At 43.3% G+C, this 21,027-nt stretch overlaps 1 protein-coding gene and 1 long non-coding RNA gene across 2 annotated transcripts in view; one reads left to right on the top strand and one right to left on the bottom strand.

Annotated features, from left to right (window-relative positions):
• Nucleotides 1-21,027, top strand: part of LOC143415830 (uncharacterized) — a 235,675-nt gene that overhangs the window by 165,921 nt on the left and 48,727 nt on the right. The gene's annotated exons all lie outside the window — the stretch shown is intronic.
• The window catches only part of LOC101484771 (MAM domain-containing glycosylphosphatidylinositol anchor protein 2), a 172,814-nt gene that overhangs the window by 106,315 nt on the left and 45,472 nt on the right, over nucleotides 1-21,027 (bottom strand). The window contains exon 2 of the mRNA XM_004572181.3: nucleotides 1,445-1,584. Within this exon, the coding sequence (XP_004572238.1) occupies nucleotides 1,445-1,584 (140 nt within the window). The remainder of the gene's footprint in view (nucleotides 1-1,444; nucleotides 1,585-21,027) is intronic.

The following is a 21,027-nucleotide window of genomic DNA, read 5'->3' as shown; positions in this document are numbered from 1 at the left end:
ATCCGACTGTAGGGCTGTTCCAGTGGAAGATCCCGACTCGGAAAGAACAAGCAGCAGCACTCCTGTTCTCCTACACATAAATGTAACAGGGCTACAGTGACTCATCAGGTGAGTTGGTTACAAAAAGAAAAGCTTTTGCTTTGATGCTTCGTTTGAAGAAACTCTACAGAGCTCACCACGTTAGCGCAACATTTGTGACTAAAAAGCGTGCGACATTAAAGCCAAGCAGACTCCAGTTTGCAACAGACACCAACAACAACAGAGCAGATGCTGCCCTAGCTTAACAAGGAGTCTGTCTGCACACTAACGCAAAAGGCAAAGAGGCGGAGTCATTACCGTGAGCCCACGTGTAGCTCCTCCCATCCACCATCGATAGTTTCACTCAACAAAAAATCTCCATTAAACTGTGGGCAGCTGTGGCTACACCTGCAGCTGCCTCCACCCGTGTGAATGTGAGAGTGAATGAATAGTGGAATAGTACAGCGCTGTATAAATGCAACCCATTATTATTATTATTATTATTTTTGCATTTAAGACAATATTTTCTTCACAAACTGATAAAATCTCACATAAACACCATGAGAGGGCAGTTAGTGTACGCACTGAAAGTACTAAAACCACCGAGCCGCTCATTTTACAATCCTCTGTTGTTGCTCTTTTGAACATTACTGTTGGTCTTTAATGAGACAGAAGCTCTTCTTATTAATGGATTAATGAAATATACTGATTATTGCAGTGCTTTTGCACTGGTTCAGGGTTATTACAGCAGAGCAAAGCAATGGGCGCTCAGCAGAGTGTTGGGACTCCTCCAGGTGACGACCTCCTGAAGCTGGTTGTACAAAGCTGCAGACAGCATGAAGTCATAGCTCTGAGACAGTCACTGCTGCTCCTCTGATGACAGTCAATCCTTGAAAGAGTCATAGCTGTTCACTGCTAAGCTACAGTGTGTAGTGTGAGTCTGTGAGACGTAGCATCAGCAAGTCATGGATTGAAAGGCCTTTACGATCAATAACATAAAGCTGTGTGGAATAAAAGCTGCGCTTACTAAAAGTCTCCTAGAGATCCTTTTCCTTTCTTCCCCTTGTGCCGTTCTCCTCGTCTTCACTCTTGGTAAATGTCTTCATTCACAGACAGCAGTGGCTCTTCTCTGCCTCACGGGGTTTCTTGCTCTTCTTCTTCGTCGCTGTGTGATTGCCGTCTTTTCTGAAACTCAAAGGCTCCACAGTAGCTCCACTCAGCGGGGGCTCTGGCACTTCAGCAGGCCGAGGATAACGGGAGGCTTTTGTTACTGACTGCTCCGACGAATCAACACGGGTGCAGAGTGGAATAGTGTGAATGTAAACTCCACTCTGTTCACTCAGTCTTTGCCACTTCATGACCTGTTTTCTTCCACTGACTGGCACACAAAGTCAAAGTGTTCCCAGTATACCCAGCATGTTGTTACCTGTGGTCGGGGGTGTCCAGTCACCAAACACTGCAGCTCTAGAGTCTCTCCCTCTTTGATAGTGTACACCCTCTCACTGTAGCGCTCCTCCTCCACATTACAGGCCTGACCAGAGTGCACGATTCGCACTGTAGGGGGCGCTGTGAACAACAACACAAATACAAAAGGTTAATATACAAGAGTCGTCTCTGAAAACACATCTGCATGTGTGTGTGTGTGTGAGATGTTTGGATCCATCCATCTGAGCTCATGTGACCTCCTGCCTCCTCCTGTCATTATCACTCTGTCCACATGATGGCACTGCAGCAACCAAATATGCTGCTGCACAAGCCAGCTACACACACTTGTTCATGGACTGCGTATGAGGTGTGTGGTTGGTGGAGCCAGACAAGCTGGTCCGAGTATTTCAGAAACTAAATCTACTGGATTCCCAAAAAGAGAAAACATCCACCGCTCTGGGCAGAAGTGTCGGAACGAGACAGAAGGAGAGCACAGCTGGAGGAAATCAGAACTGACAGACAGAGAAGCAAAGCAGGATTTACTCAGATGAGACACAGACCTTCAAAGTAAAACAGGAAGTATAACACTGAGACGCGGACTAGACACGGTGGAGACAGAGCAGCTAAGAAACACAGAGACATAAACCAGAGAACTCTATAAGAACCAAAAGCCTAGAGATGATAAGTAACACACAGAGGGAAATACCAGGCACATAACACACAAACTAGACTCAAGGGAGTAACTAAAGACCAACAATGAGAACATAACTCACAATACAAAGTGACAAAAAGCACAGGAAACTCAAGACACAAATATTGTTGCTGACCACGCCCATCCATTTATGACCAAAGTGTTCCCACGTAGCACGACAACGTGTCAGAATCGTCTTAGGCTAGTGGAACAGTAGATCATGGATGTGCTGAACAACACACATGATACTTTTCATGTGAGTGTGGACCAACATGTCTGTGCAGTGATGTCGCAGTCAAAGCACGACTTCCATACTGCAGCAGCAGGTGAGGGTAGAAATGATACCGAGGATAAACTATGGACACAAAGTTTCAATATTTATTTTAAACATTTAAATGCTACGGGAATATCATCACGATTTATTTCATAACTTGTGCCAACATGTGCATCAGTCTGACTGAGTCTTTATCAGTGGGCAGCTGGTGTATTATGGTTCCTATAGAGCAGGAAGGTTGCTCAGCACAAATAGTTAACTGGGGATTTTTATAACATGTAGACAACAATGGATGCAATTTCTGACAATTTATCACAATTAACTGCCAGAAACAGACTGCATGTAACTGCCTCTTAATTCAATAGCAGCTTTTGTCTCATGACAACGTTTATGGTAAACTTTAGTCCCACTTTGCAGCACAAAATATCTCTGAATAAAGATATTGAAAGTTCAACTTAAGGTTTAACTTAAGGTTTAAGGTTTAAACTTTGGTATTTGAATAATCGAGTTTTTTCCTCCTGTACAACTTTAACCATGAAGATTACAGATTTGCATTTGCACACAGGACCAGCAGTCCATGCACATTGTGCACTTGTGCAGAGCTCTCCAGGTCAAGTCTCATTTTTAAAAGGTAAAAACAAAGCAATTAAAGGAAAGTAGAGATCAAGCAAAGAGTGGAGCAATCTGCTAGTATTTACAATATAAAAAAGATGTATTTACATATATACAAAAACACTGGACAGGGTGGTGATACAAGTACTTACTGGTGGGAGTTCAAATAGTATATTATATGTAAATAGTGTAATAGTATTGCACACAGTGAAGGAGAGCTGTTGTGCTCAGTCCCAGCTCCATACGTATGATGGACTTCACAGTTCATGATTCACAGATATAAAAGTCCTTATCTTATACAGGGGCTGCCCCTCAATGCATCCCCTGTCTAACAAACGCCTTTGTAACTCCTCCCCACTGACTTCTTTCCTCTGATTGGCTGCCTCATTATCACAAGGTTCAAAGAAGAGGTGAGAGCCACCTGTGCTCACAGGCAGATGACCCTTTCAGGAAGAATTTCTGTAAATGGCATCATACAGATCCAAGAGCAGAAAAAATGGCTGAAACAGAGTTTTTACAACAAGGTGGATCCTGAGCTTTAGCTCGTTCACCCACGTAGCAGACAGGTCTCTCAAGCTGGCACTTCTGACTGACCGGTGTCATGGCAGAGTGTCTGTCAACCAGATGCAGGTCTGGCAATGATGGCACTGTTTGTGTTGCTATTTTCCTGTTTTAGTTAGAAGACCCAAATGCCATGTTGCAATGCTATACTGCTATGGTAGCCAACGTTTCAAATGCAGGTTTGAAAGGTTTGTGACTGTACACTATATCCAAAATCTAGTGAGGATTCACTCATGTTTACCACTGGGTGGCTGTAGCTCAGGAGGTAGAGCGGGTCACCTCAGAGGGTTAGTGGTTCGATCCCTGGCCCCTCCAGTCTGCATGTCAGGAGTGTGAATATGTATGAATGTAGTTAAGAAGCACTCAGTTTAGAGAAAATGTGGCATGTTATATAGAGCACTTTGAGTAATCTGGGAGACTAAAAAAATGCTGTTCACTGTGTGAACAGAGATTCGTCATGTGACCTTTGCACGATTGTGTTCCCGCACATGATGTTATTACATGGCTTGATTAGGTACACATCAGGCTGACATCTGGGGCCAGAGCTGGCCCATGTGTGGGCCACCTCTGGCAAACCTGATCTGGGCGACCAAACAGCTTTTTATGTGAAGACGAACTTAAACTCTCACTCATCCTTTATATAGATGACTTTGAGATATGCAACCCTCTGGGAACATCCCGCAAGAAGCATAAAGTCACAGCTGTGTATTGGGTGTTTGCAGACATACCTGCCACATTGAGATCTACACTGACTTCCATTTACTTAACCATTTTATGCAAGGCAAATGATGTCAACCAGTTTGGCTATTCAGAAGTTTTGGACCCACTGCTCAAAGCTTTGAAGTCCTTTGAAGATAATGGTATTTTTGTTTCAAGTCTGGGCAAAGTGGTCAAGGGCACTGCACTTGCTGTAGTCGCTGACAATCTTGGCGCTCACTCAATAGGCGGGTTTGTTGAAAGCTTTTCAGCTTCACATTTCTGTCGCTTTTGCATTGGCGAAAGGTCACAGATCCAGGAGCATGAAGTAGGAGAAGGACTGTTTCCTCTACGGACTAAGTCCAACTATGCCATCCATGTCAAAGCAGCACTGTCTGATCCTGCAGAAGCTCACCACTGTGTCCAATCTCAGACAGACTCAGTCACTTTCATGCTACATCAGGTTATCCCCCAGATGCTTTGCATGATTTGCTTGAAGGGATTGTACCTGTTGAAATTTCACTCTGTCTTGATGTGTTAATCAGGAAGAAATACATATCTCGTGAGCAGCTCAACCGTTCCATCCGTTGCTTTCCTTACAAATGGAGTGACAAAACAAACTGTCCACAACCCATTGCCCCAAATTTCACAGCGCGAAAAAGTGTAGGAGGTAATGCACACGAAAACTGGTGTTTGTTGAGAATGATACCACTCATGATTGGTGACAAAGTACCAGAAGATGAGCCTGCTTGGGAGGTTTTGATGACCCTGAAAGATGTTGCTGAGCTTGTCATGGCTCCTCTCCACACAGATCACACAATAGGATACATACAAAGTAAGATCTCAGAACACCGTTACAGATATTTAGAAGTGTTCCCAGAGGAGAAACTGAGACCAAGACATCACTTTCTCGAGCACTATCCTTTGCTTACAACTGTTTACGGGCCACTTGTACATTTCTGGACTATGCGATTTGAAGCCAAACATCGATTCTTTAAAAGGATTGTGAGGCAGACTGGGTGTAGAAACATCCTCATGACAATGGTGAGAAAACACCAATCGATGATTGCGTATCATACCCACGATTACAACCACCAAAGGCCAGCACTGTCAGTGTCCCAGAAGACTCCAGTGGCAGTCGATGTTCCAAAAGACAGCATTAAGGAGTCCCTTGCAAGGAAGTTCTCCAGGGAAGACTTTGTGAACATGACAAATAAAGCAACCATTTTAGGCACAGACTATAATATTGGCATGATGCTGCCGTTTGGCTCAACAGGAGGCCTACCTGACTTGGCAGAAATCCATCAAATAGTCATTGTGCACAGAACTCCTGTGTTTGCTCTGAAGTTGCTTAGAGGCTGTGAACACCTGAGGAGTTTCAAAGTAGAGCCCACAGGAGAGACAGAAATCCTTAAACATTCTGACCTGAAAGAAACATGGCTGCATACAATACAGCAGATGGCCGTATGGTGTCCCTTAAACACTTCGTTTGCACATCAGAGTAAGTGTAATGGGTTGATTATTTCTGTTATATCAAATGTTTGTGCACTTATTGAAATTATTGAAAAAATATATTATTTTACCAACAACTATATGGGCGGGCGTCCTGTCTTATTTGTTTATTGTAATGTTTATTTAACAGGAACAATACATATAACATTGAAAAAGAAAATGGAAACGTGATGCATACTTAACCCTCCTCTATTCTATTGCCCTTATCTCCCAATCAAAAATTATTTATTCCAAATTCTACTGAACTAAATCTCTGCTTTTATTTCTCTGGCAGAAGATAATGAAGAAAATATATGCATGTAAGCTTATCAACTATTAATAACCTGTCTCAGTTTCTTTTCTTTCTCTGTCTCTACAGCTGAGGAAACACAAACCAAACAACAATGGCAGTCCAGTTAAGAGTCGTTTTAGAAGAACACAGCATTCATAAGTTGACACTTCCAACAGGAAGTCCTAATACAGTGGATGGGGATACACGGGGAATTTGGACTGCTATACCAAGACAAAGACTTTGACAATCAGTTTTTCAGTGTCATCTCGACTGCTGACTTGTATGACAAGGCCACTGTTAAAGTGATCCTTAAAGAGCCAGTAATCACCCTTGACTTACAACCAGCATGTGAATCAGGATCATCATCTGCATTGACCTCTTCGACTTCAGTGAGCACCCATCCTGCAAGTACTACTGAAACGGACATCTGCCCTGCCAATCATGATGCACCCTCACAGGCGTCCGACTGCGCATCGTCAAGTTCCAGTGACACCATCATTCTCCCTGATTCATGTCGCCCTGCTGTGTGGCCAGTGCCATTTCAAGTACCGGAGTTTTCCCGAGACATACAACTAATCCTCGCTGAGGCAAACAACTCATATCGCAACACTGGAAGACCTTTCATGGATGCCAGTGTTAAATCAGCAACAATGCAAGACCTTGCAAAAGTAATTTTTTCGTACACTGCTTACCCAACCAATCAGCAGATCCTCTCAGTGGCTGAAAGGATCTGCTGATTCAAAGTTTGTGTGTCTTAAGGAGCCAGGATCATTTGCCGGCTTATATGGCTGGCAGCAGCGCATAAAAAACAAGATGCACAATTACTGTGCCAAGCTAAGATCTCGAAAATTTTCTTACCCAGAAATTGAAATTAATGCCTTAAAAAGGAAGCATCCAGCTGATGCAGTGCCATCAAAGAATGTAAAAAAGCCAAAAAAAGCAGAGGTTAATTATCTCCCTCCGCATCCTACTGGAGAAACCCAAGAGACACTGGAGAAAGAGAGGCTGGAATTAATTTATGAAATAACAAAGAAAAACAACGCAAAGATAATTGCAGAAAAAATGAATAAAACGTTCTCTAGCCGAAGACTTGGAGTGGTCAGCCTCTGCCCCTCTGTGGGTGAGTTAAAAGAAAGGTGGCCAGCATTATTCACTGAGGCTCAGGTGAGTATGTGTGATAACTATTCCTATCCACCAAAAAACAAATGTCAAACAAATGTCATTTTTTTGTCCCCTTACTTCTTAGCTCATCGAAGAGTTCAGACGCATCACCACAGTTTCTTTGGTGGAGACATTCATGCTGAAACTTGATGAGTACACACCAGGTCTTTTGCAGTTTATGCCTGCCAAAGGAGGAGCTGCTGGTTCCAAGATGAGACCTCTGCTGGACACTTTGAATGACCTATGTTATTTGACTTTTTTCACAAATATGTAATTATGGAGGGCTGCAGTGGGTAGCAAGAAGGTCCTGGGTTCAACACAACATCATGGCTGAGGAGGATCCATCAGATGTGTCCGTTGTGATTGAGGGAAACCAAGTGATGGAGGGATGTGGAAGCCGAACAAAGGCATGTGTACTGCTGATGGGACTGATATATGCCCTCAACCTTGAATATCCGAAGGAGCCGAAGAACACATCTGACACTTTTCAAAAACTGTTTTTTGGAGCTTGACGGGGCCAAACTACTGAACAAGGTCCACGGCCTCAAAAATAAGCTCATGCAATGCACACACCTTTCCCCTCTTGTTCCCAGAGGACATAGCTTGATGGAGCTGTAATTTTTCTTCTGACAGCAAGCACAGAAACTATTGCATGTTGGTGTTAGTGTTCTGTTCTATCTATCCATATGTTTGATAACATACATGCACAGAAACAACTTGTAGAGTTTCTGTGCTTTTGGCTTTTAAAATGGACTGAGTGGCCTTTGAAAGTGTTGTCTGCATTAGCTGTTGTGTTGCACGTTATTCTGTGTTTTTATGGAATAAAAACATTGAGATGAGGAACCATTTGAATGTCTTTTTCTTTTTTTGGGGGGGGGGGGGGGGGGGGGTACATTTTACCTTATATGAATAGGTAATGTTTATCAACTGATAATAATTAAATTTTATTACTAATTATCAGGTATTACCAACTAGCAAACGAGATAATTTTACCTAATTTCAATGATTAAGTAGCTGTTGAATAGATACGTAAATATGGGGTAAATTTTACCCAATTTAATTATTTCATAGCTTATTATTGAAGTTATTTTATACACAATATATTGAACTAAATCTACCCCAAAAAAGTCAATGCAAACTGTTACCTCAGATTTACTGGGTAGATTCTATAGATGACTTCTTGCAGTGTATGAATGTCAGTAAAAAACAACAGTGTAAAAAATGAACTGTGTATTTATGTGAATATATTTATGCAGTTTGTGTTTCAGTCTCCGGGCCGTTGTCATGTCTCTGTCACTAAATTACTGCATGTGAACTGCTCAGCCACTGACCTCTTATAAACTAATAAAAAGCAAGAAGAAGGTCTGAAGAAATGGAAGAGGCCTTTTCCTTTCTTACAGAGAAAGGAGGATACGTCAGTATCTTTGTTATTTCAGAGCTGCTCTGTGAGGATGTCTGTGCTGTCAGCAGGCTATTTTCTCTTTTACCAACATCCTCCACAGTTTAACACACTTCATCAACATGGTTAAACTTTTCTTTCAGCAACTTTCTTCTGCTTCAAAGCGTCGTGTAAAACACGGCCCCGGCTCTGATCGGCTGCCTGACACACATTCATCGTTTGACTTTCTATTCTGAAACTAAAAAAAGCTCCTGTGTTGTTACTGAGCACAAAGGAGCAGCTGGCTTTGTTTTACTGAAAGCTCAAAAAGTGCGTCTGAACAGGCTGTCGGGGAGCTGTTAGCCTCGAACAGACGTCGCAGCCCGCAGGATGTTCTCTACCTGTCGTCATGGGAACCACACGGAGAAGAGGCAGCGTGGCATTTGAGTCCCTGAGATCCGCAATAAAGAGCACCGTCCTCTGACTGTTCAAAGCCTTTCTGCTGCATCCCTGCCATCTGACACACTGCAATAGTCCATTTAAGGACTAGAGGAAGAAGCTTCACACAATATCAGATCTGCAGGCCTGGTTATAGCCCTGCGTGTGTCTATATTATTCTACAGATGTATAACAATTAGCACAATTTAAATCACTGCAAAAATACTCACTTCAACGTGAGACCAAGAAAAGAAGCAAATTCTCACAGTTATGAACCTTTTTGCTTGAGAGAAATAGTGCACCATTAAAATGGGAATACATATTCACCACTGCAATAAAATCAAATCTTTGTGACTCGTTCTAACTCAGGAACTTCAGGAAGGACTCTGCTTCTTTGTTATCATCCAGGTTTTCATTGGCATTTCAAATCCTCCATCTATTTCACAGTAATGCTTTCAAATCCTTCACTGCTCTTTTACAAACAAATGTTGGCTCTTTCACAGTAAAAGTTGCCTCATTGCTGTGGCATCCTTGCCTTCACAGAAAGAGCCTTTAAAACCTTTGTGCTTTTTCACAGTTTCAAATTTTGTTTTCACAAAATAAATTTTTATTTACATTAGAGACTATTTTGATAGTCGACTAGTCACCGATTATTTTTGCGATTAGTCGACTAATCAGATCATCATCCACTGGACGTAAAACTACAGCTTATTGCACCAGCAGCATCTGCTCTTATATAACTGTCATTAGCTTACAGCTTTAAGTGTTTAAGGTGCTAACTAAAAATAAAGAAAGATGATAGTTTATTAAACTCTAATGAAATTTGCAGATTGTTTCGGTGAAGTTTAATAAACTCCTTGCTATCTAAAATATAACAGGACACCGGAGTAAATTCTGGAGCATCTCACACTTCTGATAATCAGCTGTCTGCTTGACGTTTATTCAGCTGTGTAAAAACTATAACTTTAATCTCAGCCAAACCGATTTACTCAGGAACAAATAAAATACTGAAAAAAGCCAAACAATAACATTTCAAGTTATCTAAGTGACTTATACATCATGTTTAACCTGAGTAGCGAAAGACGGCGGTGGGTTTGAAAACGATTTGCCCAGAGTCCGGTGTTCTCACGGCTCTAGTGAGCCTAGCCCCCGGCTAGCTATGGAGCTAGTGGGTAACAGACGTCTCCGAAAACGTCGGAGCGCTTTTGAAAATATGTGGTGTCTTGATAAACTGAGCAGATATTTGAGGTTTACACAGCTACATTCTCGCCTGAAAATATGTTCAACGTTTATTTTGTGACCCAGAAAGAATAATAAGAGTAATATTAAAACTAACTAGCTGCCGCCATTGTTGGAAACTGAGCTGGGCCGCGCTATGAATTCTGGAATAAGTTGGGCCACGAAGGACACACCCGACCCATCCTTCAAATCTGGGGAAAAGTAGGCTGCATTTGTCGGAGTCTTTGAATTTGGACAGTGTTCATTGTGTCGCTGTAACGTAATTGGCCTACAAATGCGAGCACAGGAGGATGCGGTTCCTGGACAGAGCTTCTTCTTCTTCGAGGTTTAACTGCAGCTGGCATCCTTGTACATGCAGTGCTGCCATCTTCTGTTTCAGTCCGTTATTACACTCTTAAATCCTACTACTTTGTCCTGCGTCTTTCTGGATCTTACAAAGCTTCAAACGACGCGTCGACTATTAAATTTTGATAGTTGACTAATCGTGGCAACAGGTGAAGTGTCTTGGCCAAGGACACAAAGACCGAGACTGTCCAAGCCGGGGCTCGAACCGGCAACCTTCCAGTTACAAGGCAAACGCCCAACTCTTGAGCCACGAGCGCCCCCACATTAACCAGCCAATCGTGGCATGCAGGCTGACGACGTCCTGGCCGAGCAGGAACTAGAGACGCACCTGGTACCAGGTACTGTGACCTATTGGAAAACCCTGAAAACCATGCTGAGCTGATCCGAGTAGGTACTAATGGAAAAGTGGCTCAGAGAGGGCTGGTTTCATGTTGGAGGGGAGGAAGATGAGACAAAGCAGAGCGTTCTCACTCCCGAGGCGTAACATGTCGACGTTTTGTCACGTCCGGCGGCGTTCCTGAGGAACGCGAAAGGAGACCTTCGGCGTTCTTATGGTACGCGGCGGGTTATGGCTGGAATCCAGTGCAATGACGCTCCTGCGGTAGTAGACGTTCCAGCCCTGTATTCCAGCCCTAAACCTAACCTTATCCCTAGCCCTGACCATAACCTTATTCCTGACCTTAACCAGGACTTTAATGATGTTAAATAGCGTGTTTCTAAGCGATTTGAAGAAAAAGAGCGAACATGTGTAGGTTCAGTCCAGACAGTTCTCATATTTCCTCTTTTTCCGAGGTCGTCATTTAGGAACGTGGTGGGTAGCCGAAAACGTAATATGGTGACGATTTGTCACCTAGCGTAAAATGTTACGCTTTGGGAGTGAGAACGGGTTGGACAAAGACACACAGCAACCTATGAAACTTTATTTCACGGGTCATAATCTTAAACATGTCGAGCTTCAGTTTGGATCTATATACTTCACTCTTCACCTTTTTAGCAGACAGGCCTTTGACTCGTCTTCTGTTTGCTACACCCATCCAATCCCTTTGTTTCCCTTAATGATTACTTTATTACAGGAACTGTTAGGAATGAAATGGAGCATCAGGTATGTCTGTATACAGATTCATTTGTACATTTCTTTTGGTCTTTGTTAATTAATAATATCTTTAAATGAGTGCTGTCAAAATTAACGCGTCAACGCAGGTTAAGCCGTTATCACGATTAACGCAATAAAATTTTTAACGCTATTAACGCATGTGGAGTGCAGAATGACTCAAAATCCCTGAAATGTCTCTGTCAGCGCATTTCGGGCAGTTTGTCCAAGTAGTTACCTTCGTACATGCGCAAATGGGCATCTGATCTGGCAGTGACGGGCAGCTGAACCAATCACATTGTGCAAGAAGGAATTTTCTTTTCACCGAAGCACTTCCAGCTTAAAATATCACACTGACGTGTCGGGATGCTGCTAGCACTTTGGCTAACGCATCACCCAGCTTGCGACAAACCAGTCACGGAGCATCGGGGACGCAGTAAGTCGACCTCGGACATATTGACTGACACCAAGTGGATTGCAACAAACTGCAGACCTGTTAATATCGCTGAGAACCTTTACACAGCTTTGGTTCCTCGTTTCAAGGACTTGAAGCCTCCAGAGTGACCGAGAGAGGAGACATGTTTACAGAGTTTTGTTAACATGAATGTTCAAGATGTTCAATAAACATGTTACGTGTGTATATTTTACCTTTGTCTCGAGTCTGTTTCATGCAAAATGAAATGTGATTAATATAGAATAAAAGTGAATGATATTTAATCGTGAATCAAAATTTAAAAAGTTGCATTTCACAGGAGAGAAGCTGTGCTAAAACTATTCAAATTCTCTTTGAGTTTAAGCATTTAACATTCTTTGTGTTTATTCTCCATTTATTTCATTATATTGCATAAATGTCTGATACAAGCTTAAATATAAAGTTTAAAAAGTGTAATTGGCTATATTGGGTTCCAAACTAAATCACTAAATATATATAATCAATAACTTATTATTCCTTTTAAATAAAGCAGCATATGAGTTTCCACTCAGACCCTTCAGAATTCAAGTAACGAATGAATTTAGAGATTTGATGATGCCGTATCGCCTCCTCACCCGTGTACGAGAGGACTTTGTTGTGCTGGGTGAACACAATAAAAAGCCTACATTGTCCTGTACGTGTATACCAACCTGTCTTCAGGTGTGTTTTGTAGAATAAACACTAATCAAGGATTAGACTCCAGCTTTCACAGAGACTGAAAGAAGTGGGAGGCTCACCAAAGATTACATGTTATTATTACATGTTACATGTTATGAGCTCAGCTGGTTGGATGGCTGTATCGCTGAAGTTGTTCCCCATTAGAGTTTTCATATTCCCAGTAGTCCCTGTGTAGGTTTCAGAAGTGTGAGACAGCAGCCACGTGGAGTCCAGGTCAGACCTCGGGTGACGACGTGCTGCTCGGCTAATTAAAGTTGTGAAATTATAAATGAGCGTCAGAGAAAAAGGTCAGAAGGAAATGGATTTTTAATTGAGTGGTGCAGCCTGCAGACTGGACCACCGCCCCAGTGTGGAGCCAGTTGCAAGCCTTGCAGGTACAATTGTGGTGCACTGTTATCGAGGAGTGTGCTGCAGATATGCAGAGTTTCTGTGTCAGCAGCTGGGAGGCATCTTGTAAGTAGCACTTGATGTTTTTTATTTTTACACTTCACTTCTATTTTTGCCTGACCTGCTGCATCTGTGAGATACAGTACTCTGACTTGTGGGTGGATGTGCACAGTATGAAAACACTGAGAGTCATCAAAGAGGGCTTGAACATCTCTAACTGAGCTCCAGTGCAAAATGCACTCCCACTGCGTGAAACATGTGCCATTAAAACAAGCCTGAACCTTCAGCCTTCAATATCGTTGGCTCAGCAGGGACAGAAACTAAAGGTGAAAAATAACAGTTGCAGCCCAGAAAGACGTGAGAGGAAACAGGGAGAGGAGAAAGCTAAAGCACTGACGGGGCAAAGAAAGGAGGGAAGAAGACAACGATAAACAAAGAGGAAGAAATGATGAACGAGGAGAAGCAGCGAGAGGAAAGGGCAGCAGAGCGAGGTGAAGGTGAACACAGCGATCAGTACAGTGAGGGGGTGAGGAGGTGTGGATAATCTGGTTGTCCTACTTTTTCCTCTCTATTCTATTTTTAGATTTTCATTTTCTTCCCATTATCCAGCCTCTGCGAATGTTTTCCTGCTGATGTCATCAAACACAGACACAAAACACTGCAAACCCCGATGGACCCATTCTGTCCCAGCATGCACTGCAGTCAGGCTTCGTCTGAAAAGACAGCAGAATGATGCAGGACACCTACAGGACCACAACAGCATCACAGGTGCACACACACAGACACAACACAACAGGTGTAAGTACGTTTATTTCCATGAATAAAGTCTGACTGCAGCCGGCTCAGTGACAACAAAGTTTTATGTTCCTACTCATCTGTACACCACAGGTCTGAAGTATAGAGTTTACAGATAGAGCTGTCTGTCAGTGGGCTCAGCAGGTACAACTACAGCTCATCACAAATGTGTCTAGAAAACAAGACAAAGGTCATTAATGTTTAATAATAATAACGACTGTATTTATAAAGCTCTTTCAAACACCGTGCTGTTTGAAGATAAAAAAGATCAACAAAAACAACCCAGTTCAAACAACCATAAGAACCAGGAAAAACAGAATTGGCTTTGAAAAGCTCCACACAGCAGGCCTGCTGCAGGCCAGGCAGGCAAAGAAGAGGAAACAGCTCCCAACAGTTTTTCTTCTGGCTTTAGGAACCTTTACAAGGCCAGTGTCCTGAGATCGGAGAGCACGGGAAGGAACATAGAGGTGCAAAAGAGAGATATGAAACCATTTAAAGCCTTGTAGCTGAGCAACAGGACCTTCATGTCTAACCTCACAAGGAAACCAGTGAAGAGTTTCCATCCAGTGCAGCTGCATTCAGTACCATCTGTAAAGCTCTAGAACTTTCTTTGGTAAAGCAGAAAGAAGAGCGTTACAATAATCAGTGTGTGGAGACACACATGCATGGACAGGAACCTCTGCAGTGTCCGGGGATAAAACGTTGTTGTGGTTTTAGCTGCACTCCTCAGCTGATAAAAGGCCGTCCTTGTCTCTTTCACATGAGACTGGAGGGAGCGCGTCCAGCTTCTTTACCCTCACCAATCTTCACCTACGGCTCCAAAAACAGGCATCAGGCACAATGTTCTGTCCTCAGTGATTACTGGCCAACGTCTTTAGTAAAACAGTAAGAGTCTGTTTTACAGAGTGATGTTCTAGAGGCCTGTGCTATAAAGCATACCTACGCTGACACTCTTGGACCAACCTACAGTCAGCAGAACAAAGAAGGTCCAACTGTAATATAAGTTAAACTGATAATGCAGCCTACTCAGTCAGAGCACTGGTCTCTGTGTCTGAATGTGGCTTAGAGTAGAGCTGTGACTGGTCGGTGAGCCTGGACAAAGCAGTCGGTTTAAAGCCAAAAACAACAAAACAGCAAAAATAATGAAAACTGTCGGAGCCCCGACGAGCTCAGCTGCTGTGTGGCCCTGCTCCCTGAAACACCATTTTTAATTTGGGTTGCCTCTAAGACCAAACAACACTCGTGCCTACATTTACTCCGCTGACACGCGTGAACGCGCACACTGTGGGTATTTCCAGTTTTAATTGGCAATAAGCAGCCTGTGTGCATCGCCCTGTTTTAGCTGCGTCTGTTCTGCACATCATATAAATACATCTCAGCAAAGCTTCCTGTGATCAAGTTACATATTTGGTTGTCATGACACTACACTTGGCACACACACACTCACACACTCATGGGGTGGCTGCAGCTCAGGCGGTAGAGCAGGTCATCTACTGATCGGAAGGTTGGTGGTTCGATTCCTGGCTTCCCCCAGTCTGCATGCCAAATATCCTTGGGCAAGATACTAACCCCAAATTGCTCTCCGATGCAGCCGTTGGAGTGTGAATGTGTGTGAATGTTCCTTAGACAGCACTTCGAATGGGTGAATGCACAAGTTGTGTAAAGCGCTTTGAGTGCTCAGAAGAGTAGCGCTACATAAGAACCAGTCCATTTACCATGACTCGTTCAGCTTTGTTCGTTTGCCTCAGTGCACGTCCTTGCATGGACTTTGTGAACCTGTACAGGTGTTTTCGCTCCACGGCCTCCGTGTGTCGATCTTTCCCTGCATTATACTGTTAATCTGAAAAACCTTGGTCTACACATTGAACTGACAGCCACCCTCTTACGATCTTTTAGCACAACTGCATGTGTAGGTCTGCTGTAACCACATAGGAAAAAGACAATGTGGAGCATGATTACTAGTACAAGCTGCAGGTACTGCCTGGAGGTCTGGATCTGTTTCTACTGCAGTGTTCCTTTGTAGAACTATAGAGTCACTATTTTATCTCCATAAAGAGCTACGAGACACGGATCAGTCTTTTGTGGTTGGGTGTTTTGCCCGCGGAGACTCGAACAGGTGGAAATGAGCATCAGGCCCTCTGGTCATTGCTGAGACCCAGCTGTTCCTCTGATGCTGATGGATGAAGAAACACATGCTGCTACTGTCGGCTTCTCTGGTTTCCTTCTCCTCGCTCTTCCTCTCCTTTCTTTGTCTTTCTTATTGTCCTACCTGTGAAATCTATTGGACACTGATGAGTTTCTATTTTTGTCAGTGTTGGTAACTTGACAGGTGGAAGGACATTACGGATACGAGTATCCACGCCCTCTCCTCCCTGTGCCGCCAGCAGCAGGCGCACCTCGCAAACGGAGTACTCCCAGCAAATGGGCGATAGGAAACCGATCGGTGCCTGTACCATTCCCAGTATGCGCTGGCATGACGTCCGGCAGCATGAGTACGAGCAATTTTTATTTATTTATTTATTATTTGTCGATGCCCGTGATGCCGCACACACCGTGATGCCGCACACACCACGATGCCGCCCCGGGCAACCGCCCGTGTCGCCCGTATCAAAAACCGCTAATGGTTGTGTTCATTGAAGGAGAGGCGAGGTGGAGTAACGCAGCGTAGACACAAAAGTGGACAAAAGAGAGGCAAACTTGCAGCTCCACAAGTATAGTTATAACGTAACATAGACTATATGGATATAAACAATATTGTCACATCTCGTATAAAAATATATCGATATATTTAAAAACTCGATACATCGCCCAGTCCCAGCCTCACATTACTGTGGACGGTCGAGTACCAATACAAAGCTTACAGCCAGTGCACATGTCACAGCGATCTCTATGTTCAGACACGTGTTAGCTGCGTATGAGAGCATCTACATTATGCATGTTATTGCCATTACTGCAGGACTGTGGGTCAGCTGTGGGTCAGCTGTGGGTCAGCTGTGGGGTCAGCTGTGGGTCAGCTGTGGGTCAGCTGTGGGGTCAGCTGTGGGTCAGCTGTGGGTCAGCTGTGGGACTGTTAAACCACGCAGGCCCCCTGCAGGGAGAATCAGGGATCTGTGTCCTCCCCTTTAACACTCTAATCTTTCTATCCATACAGGGGAAAGTTGAAGGCTGCGCACACACACACACACACACACACACACACACACACACACACACACACACACACAGTAGGAGAACAGTACATTGACTTCCATTCATTGCCTGCAGACTTACTGTGGAGCTTCCTAACAAGCCTACATTTCTGAGCGGATAAAATCAGCCCTCGTCAGACTGCACAGCACTCCACGCTCTTCTTCTTCTTCATGCAGAATTTTTGAGGTCAGTTCAGATTTTTGTGCATTAAAGACGCCACTATTGTCAACATCATGTTTGCGCATGTAGAGTAACGCGGGACATTACCAAGTCTGCTTGGTCAAGGTCAAGGCCAAAGTCAAAACACTGTATTATTCTCATTTAGCTCTTCATCGCACAGCTTTGAACATTTGGCACCACAGAGAAAAACCAGCCCCTGGTATCGTTTGCTGACGTCATCCGATTCCAGGATTGGACTGCTGTAAACTGCTTCAAGTCCCCACAACACGAGTAAAGCAAGCTCGCACACAGTCAGCCTCAGGCCTGTACAGTAGAGCAGCAAGTCTTTGAGGGCAGCAGGAGCTCGCCCTGATTTACCCGCTGTGTGTGTGTGTGTGTGTGTGTGTGTGTGTGTGTGCGTTGGTAAACATGTATTAGCTGGACATTTCGTCTGAATACACACCACACTAGAAGGACATTTTGAATTAACAGGACAGAGGCGGTGTCCTGCTAATTTTGACTGAAATCTAACAACGTAGAGTGGTTTCTATTGGTCCACTAACCCTAAAAAAACAAAAAAATCAAGATGTCGGTTTAATACATATAAACTTGATTTTGTGTTAAATCTGTGTATCACCAAGAGTGCCCCTGGTGGTAGCGTGTGTAATAGCAGGACCTCATGAATATTCACACATGTGTGAATAATAATGAGGCTTGTGTGTAGTTGTCCCGCCAATTCTTACACAGTCCTTCCAATTCACATGTGGGTTAGATAACTGGTAAATGTTCCAAAATGACCACACCAAATGAACCACTGTATGTTGAACTTAATTGTAATAAAAGCCTGCTTTACCTTGTTGGAAAGAAGACATATGAAGCTTTGCTTTTATATGAAACACTAAGGTTTTGTGTAATTATTCACAGTTATACTAAGTAAATACAGTTACGTACTTACAAAGTGGTATGAAAAAGTATTTGACTGATAAGTTATTTATTTTTTGGTTTGTTCTCTCATTTATCTGTTATCAGATTAGATGAAGAGAACCTGAGTGAATACAAATATAGGTTGTTTTCTATTATCTTATTTTTCAAGGGGAAATGCTTTCCTGGCCCTGTGTAAAGAGGATATTGCAATTCTAAAACAAATGTAAAAAAGAGTGACCTTTATTGGGTACACCTCGAACTGCTCGTTAACTACTCACTAATTGGGCAATCACATAGTGGCAACTCAATGCATTTAGGTGTCATGGTCCTGGGTCTCTCGACCCAGCATTTTGAGTTTGTGGTTATTTTTTATTCACTGTTTTAGGTCCTCTTGCCTTCACGTTTATCTGTGTTCCCTGGGTCTTGTGTTCACCCTTTCCCTTCACTGTGTGTTTTGTATTTATTGCTGTCTGTGTTTTGGTTTTTTGCTGCTCCATGCTTTGTTGTTCTGCTTTCTTAGTGTACAGTTTTGATTATTATTTTCCCATGATTCGGTTATCATGGTTTGGTGTTCTGTCTCTGTGGCTGTATCCCAATTCAGGGTCTGCAGCCTTAAAATACGCAGCCTTAGCAGTCCACAAGGGCCGCGTACTCAAAGACCGCTAAGGTCGGAAGTGAGAGGCTTGTGAAATGGGACGGTCTAGGCTCCGTCGCACTGCTCAGGTTGCCTAGCAACCATGATACTCACCGCTGGAAACGTTTCTGTTGGATTGTGTGTCCACAGGTGTTTGTACTTTGCGTCACAATAAAATGACGGTAAAAGGCTCCGCCCACTTCCTATCCATGTCTCACCATGCAACGACTACTGTGAATGGACTGGAGAAGTGTAGTGGCAGAGTCCTCCATCAGAAATAAGATATGTGTGTTGACTTTTTATTCTCCCTCAAAAATATTATGCCATGACGTGGCCCAGAGCAGCTCTGCTAACAGGTTATGGGCCCAGCACGCTTCCGCTGCGCAAGTTACCGGCAGGTGTTAAAAGTTTGGCACGATTGAGTGAGTAAGCGTTTTTGTGCATCATGAGCAGACGCACGGCAGAGTCGGGCAGTCGATATTCCCGTTTGCAATTTGATGGAGATGAAAGGAAATATGAGATATGGGAAACGAAGTTCCTTGGTCATCTCAGACTACAAGGTTTGAAAGATGTCATCTTAAAGGCTGAGGGTGATGAAGAAGCCGATGGTGAAGATGATGACAAAAATGCAGAAGCATATGCAGAGTTGATACAATTTCTGGATGACAAAAGTTTATCGTTAGTTATGAGAGATGCAGTTGATGACGGACGGAAGGCCCTAAAAATTTTGAGAGGTCATTATGCAGGAGTGGGCAAGCCAAGGATCATAAGTCTGTACACCGAACTCACTTCTCTCACAAATGAAAAGAATGAAAGTGTGACGGACTATATTATCCGAGCAGAAGCAATTATCACAGCGTTAAAAAATGCGGGTGAGTCACTAACTGATGGACTTCTGATCGCAATGATAATGAAAGGTCTACCAGAGACGTTTAAACCCCTGATTGTGCACGTTACACAGAGTGAAGCAAAAATCACATTTTCAGATTTTAAAGTAAAACTCAGAAGTTATGAAGAAACCGAGCGAATGCGTGTGGCTATAACTAATGACAACGTAATGAGGACAAAAGTGCAATCAGACCAGGATTCTACTTCATGGCGAGCAGATGACCGAAGATCAAAGAATAATGAGATTGTGTGTTTTAAATTTTCGACTAAAGGGACACACTGCAAGAACGTGCCGATCTAGAGTATGGTGCAGTTTTTGCCGGAGTAGTACACACAAAGATGCGACCTGTAGAAGGAAGCTAAGACGGGATGAAGCGAGAGGGGTCGTGGAGAAGGACTACGCGTTCAAGACGGGCTCCAAACCCCAGAGGGTCCCGGACGGCGGCCAAGAGATGCTGAATAACCAGCTATTGGTGGATACGGGAGCGACGTCACATATCTTCACGAAGATCGAGAGTTTTAAGACTTTTGATGACACATTTCAACCCGAGGCTCATTGTGTAGAGTTGGCTGACGGAAGGCGGAGCAGAGGAGCTGCAAAGCGGCGAGGAGATGCTGAGATAAGTATGATCGACAGTAAAGGACGCAGCCACAAGGTAACATTGAAACAAGCACTCTACATTCCATCGTTCCCACAGGACATTTTGTCAGTAAAAGCAGCTACTAGTAACGGAGCCACTGTGGTTTTCAAACACGGGGACAGTTTTCTTAAACATGTTGATGGAACAAAATTCCCTATATATGAACACGAGAGACTGTTCTTTATAAACACTGTGCAAGAGTTTGAAGATAAATGTAATGGATGTTTTGATATGCAAACGTGGCATGAAATCCTAGGACACTGTAATTATGAGGATGTTCAAAATCTGCAAAATGTCGTTGATGGAATGGAAATTAAGGATAAAATCAACAAAAATATGCAATGTGAAGCCTGTATACAAGGGAAGTTTATTCAAACTAGGAACCAAGAACCGGATGAAAAGGCCAGGGCAGCATTAGAGTTGGTACATACGGATTTGGCTGGTCCGATTACGCCAAACTCTAAAGAAGGGTTTAAGTTTGTTTTGTCGTTTGTTGATGATTATTCAGGTGCAACATTTGTATATAATCTGAAACACAAAAGTGATACA

The sequence above is a fragment of the Maylandia zebra genome, unplaced genomic scaffold (assembly GCF_041146795.1).
Source record: "Maylandia zebra isolate NMK-2024a unplaced genomic scaffold, Mzebra_GT3a scaffold09, whole genome shotgun sequence".
NCBI classification, from domain to species: Eukaryota; Metazoa; Chordata; class Actinopteri; order Cichliformes; family Cichlidae; genus Maylandia; species Maylandia zebra.
The sequence above is the reverse complement of the archived record's forward strand: the minus strand, read 5'-3'. Positions and strand labels throughout refer to the sequence as shown.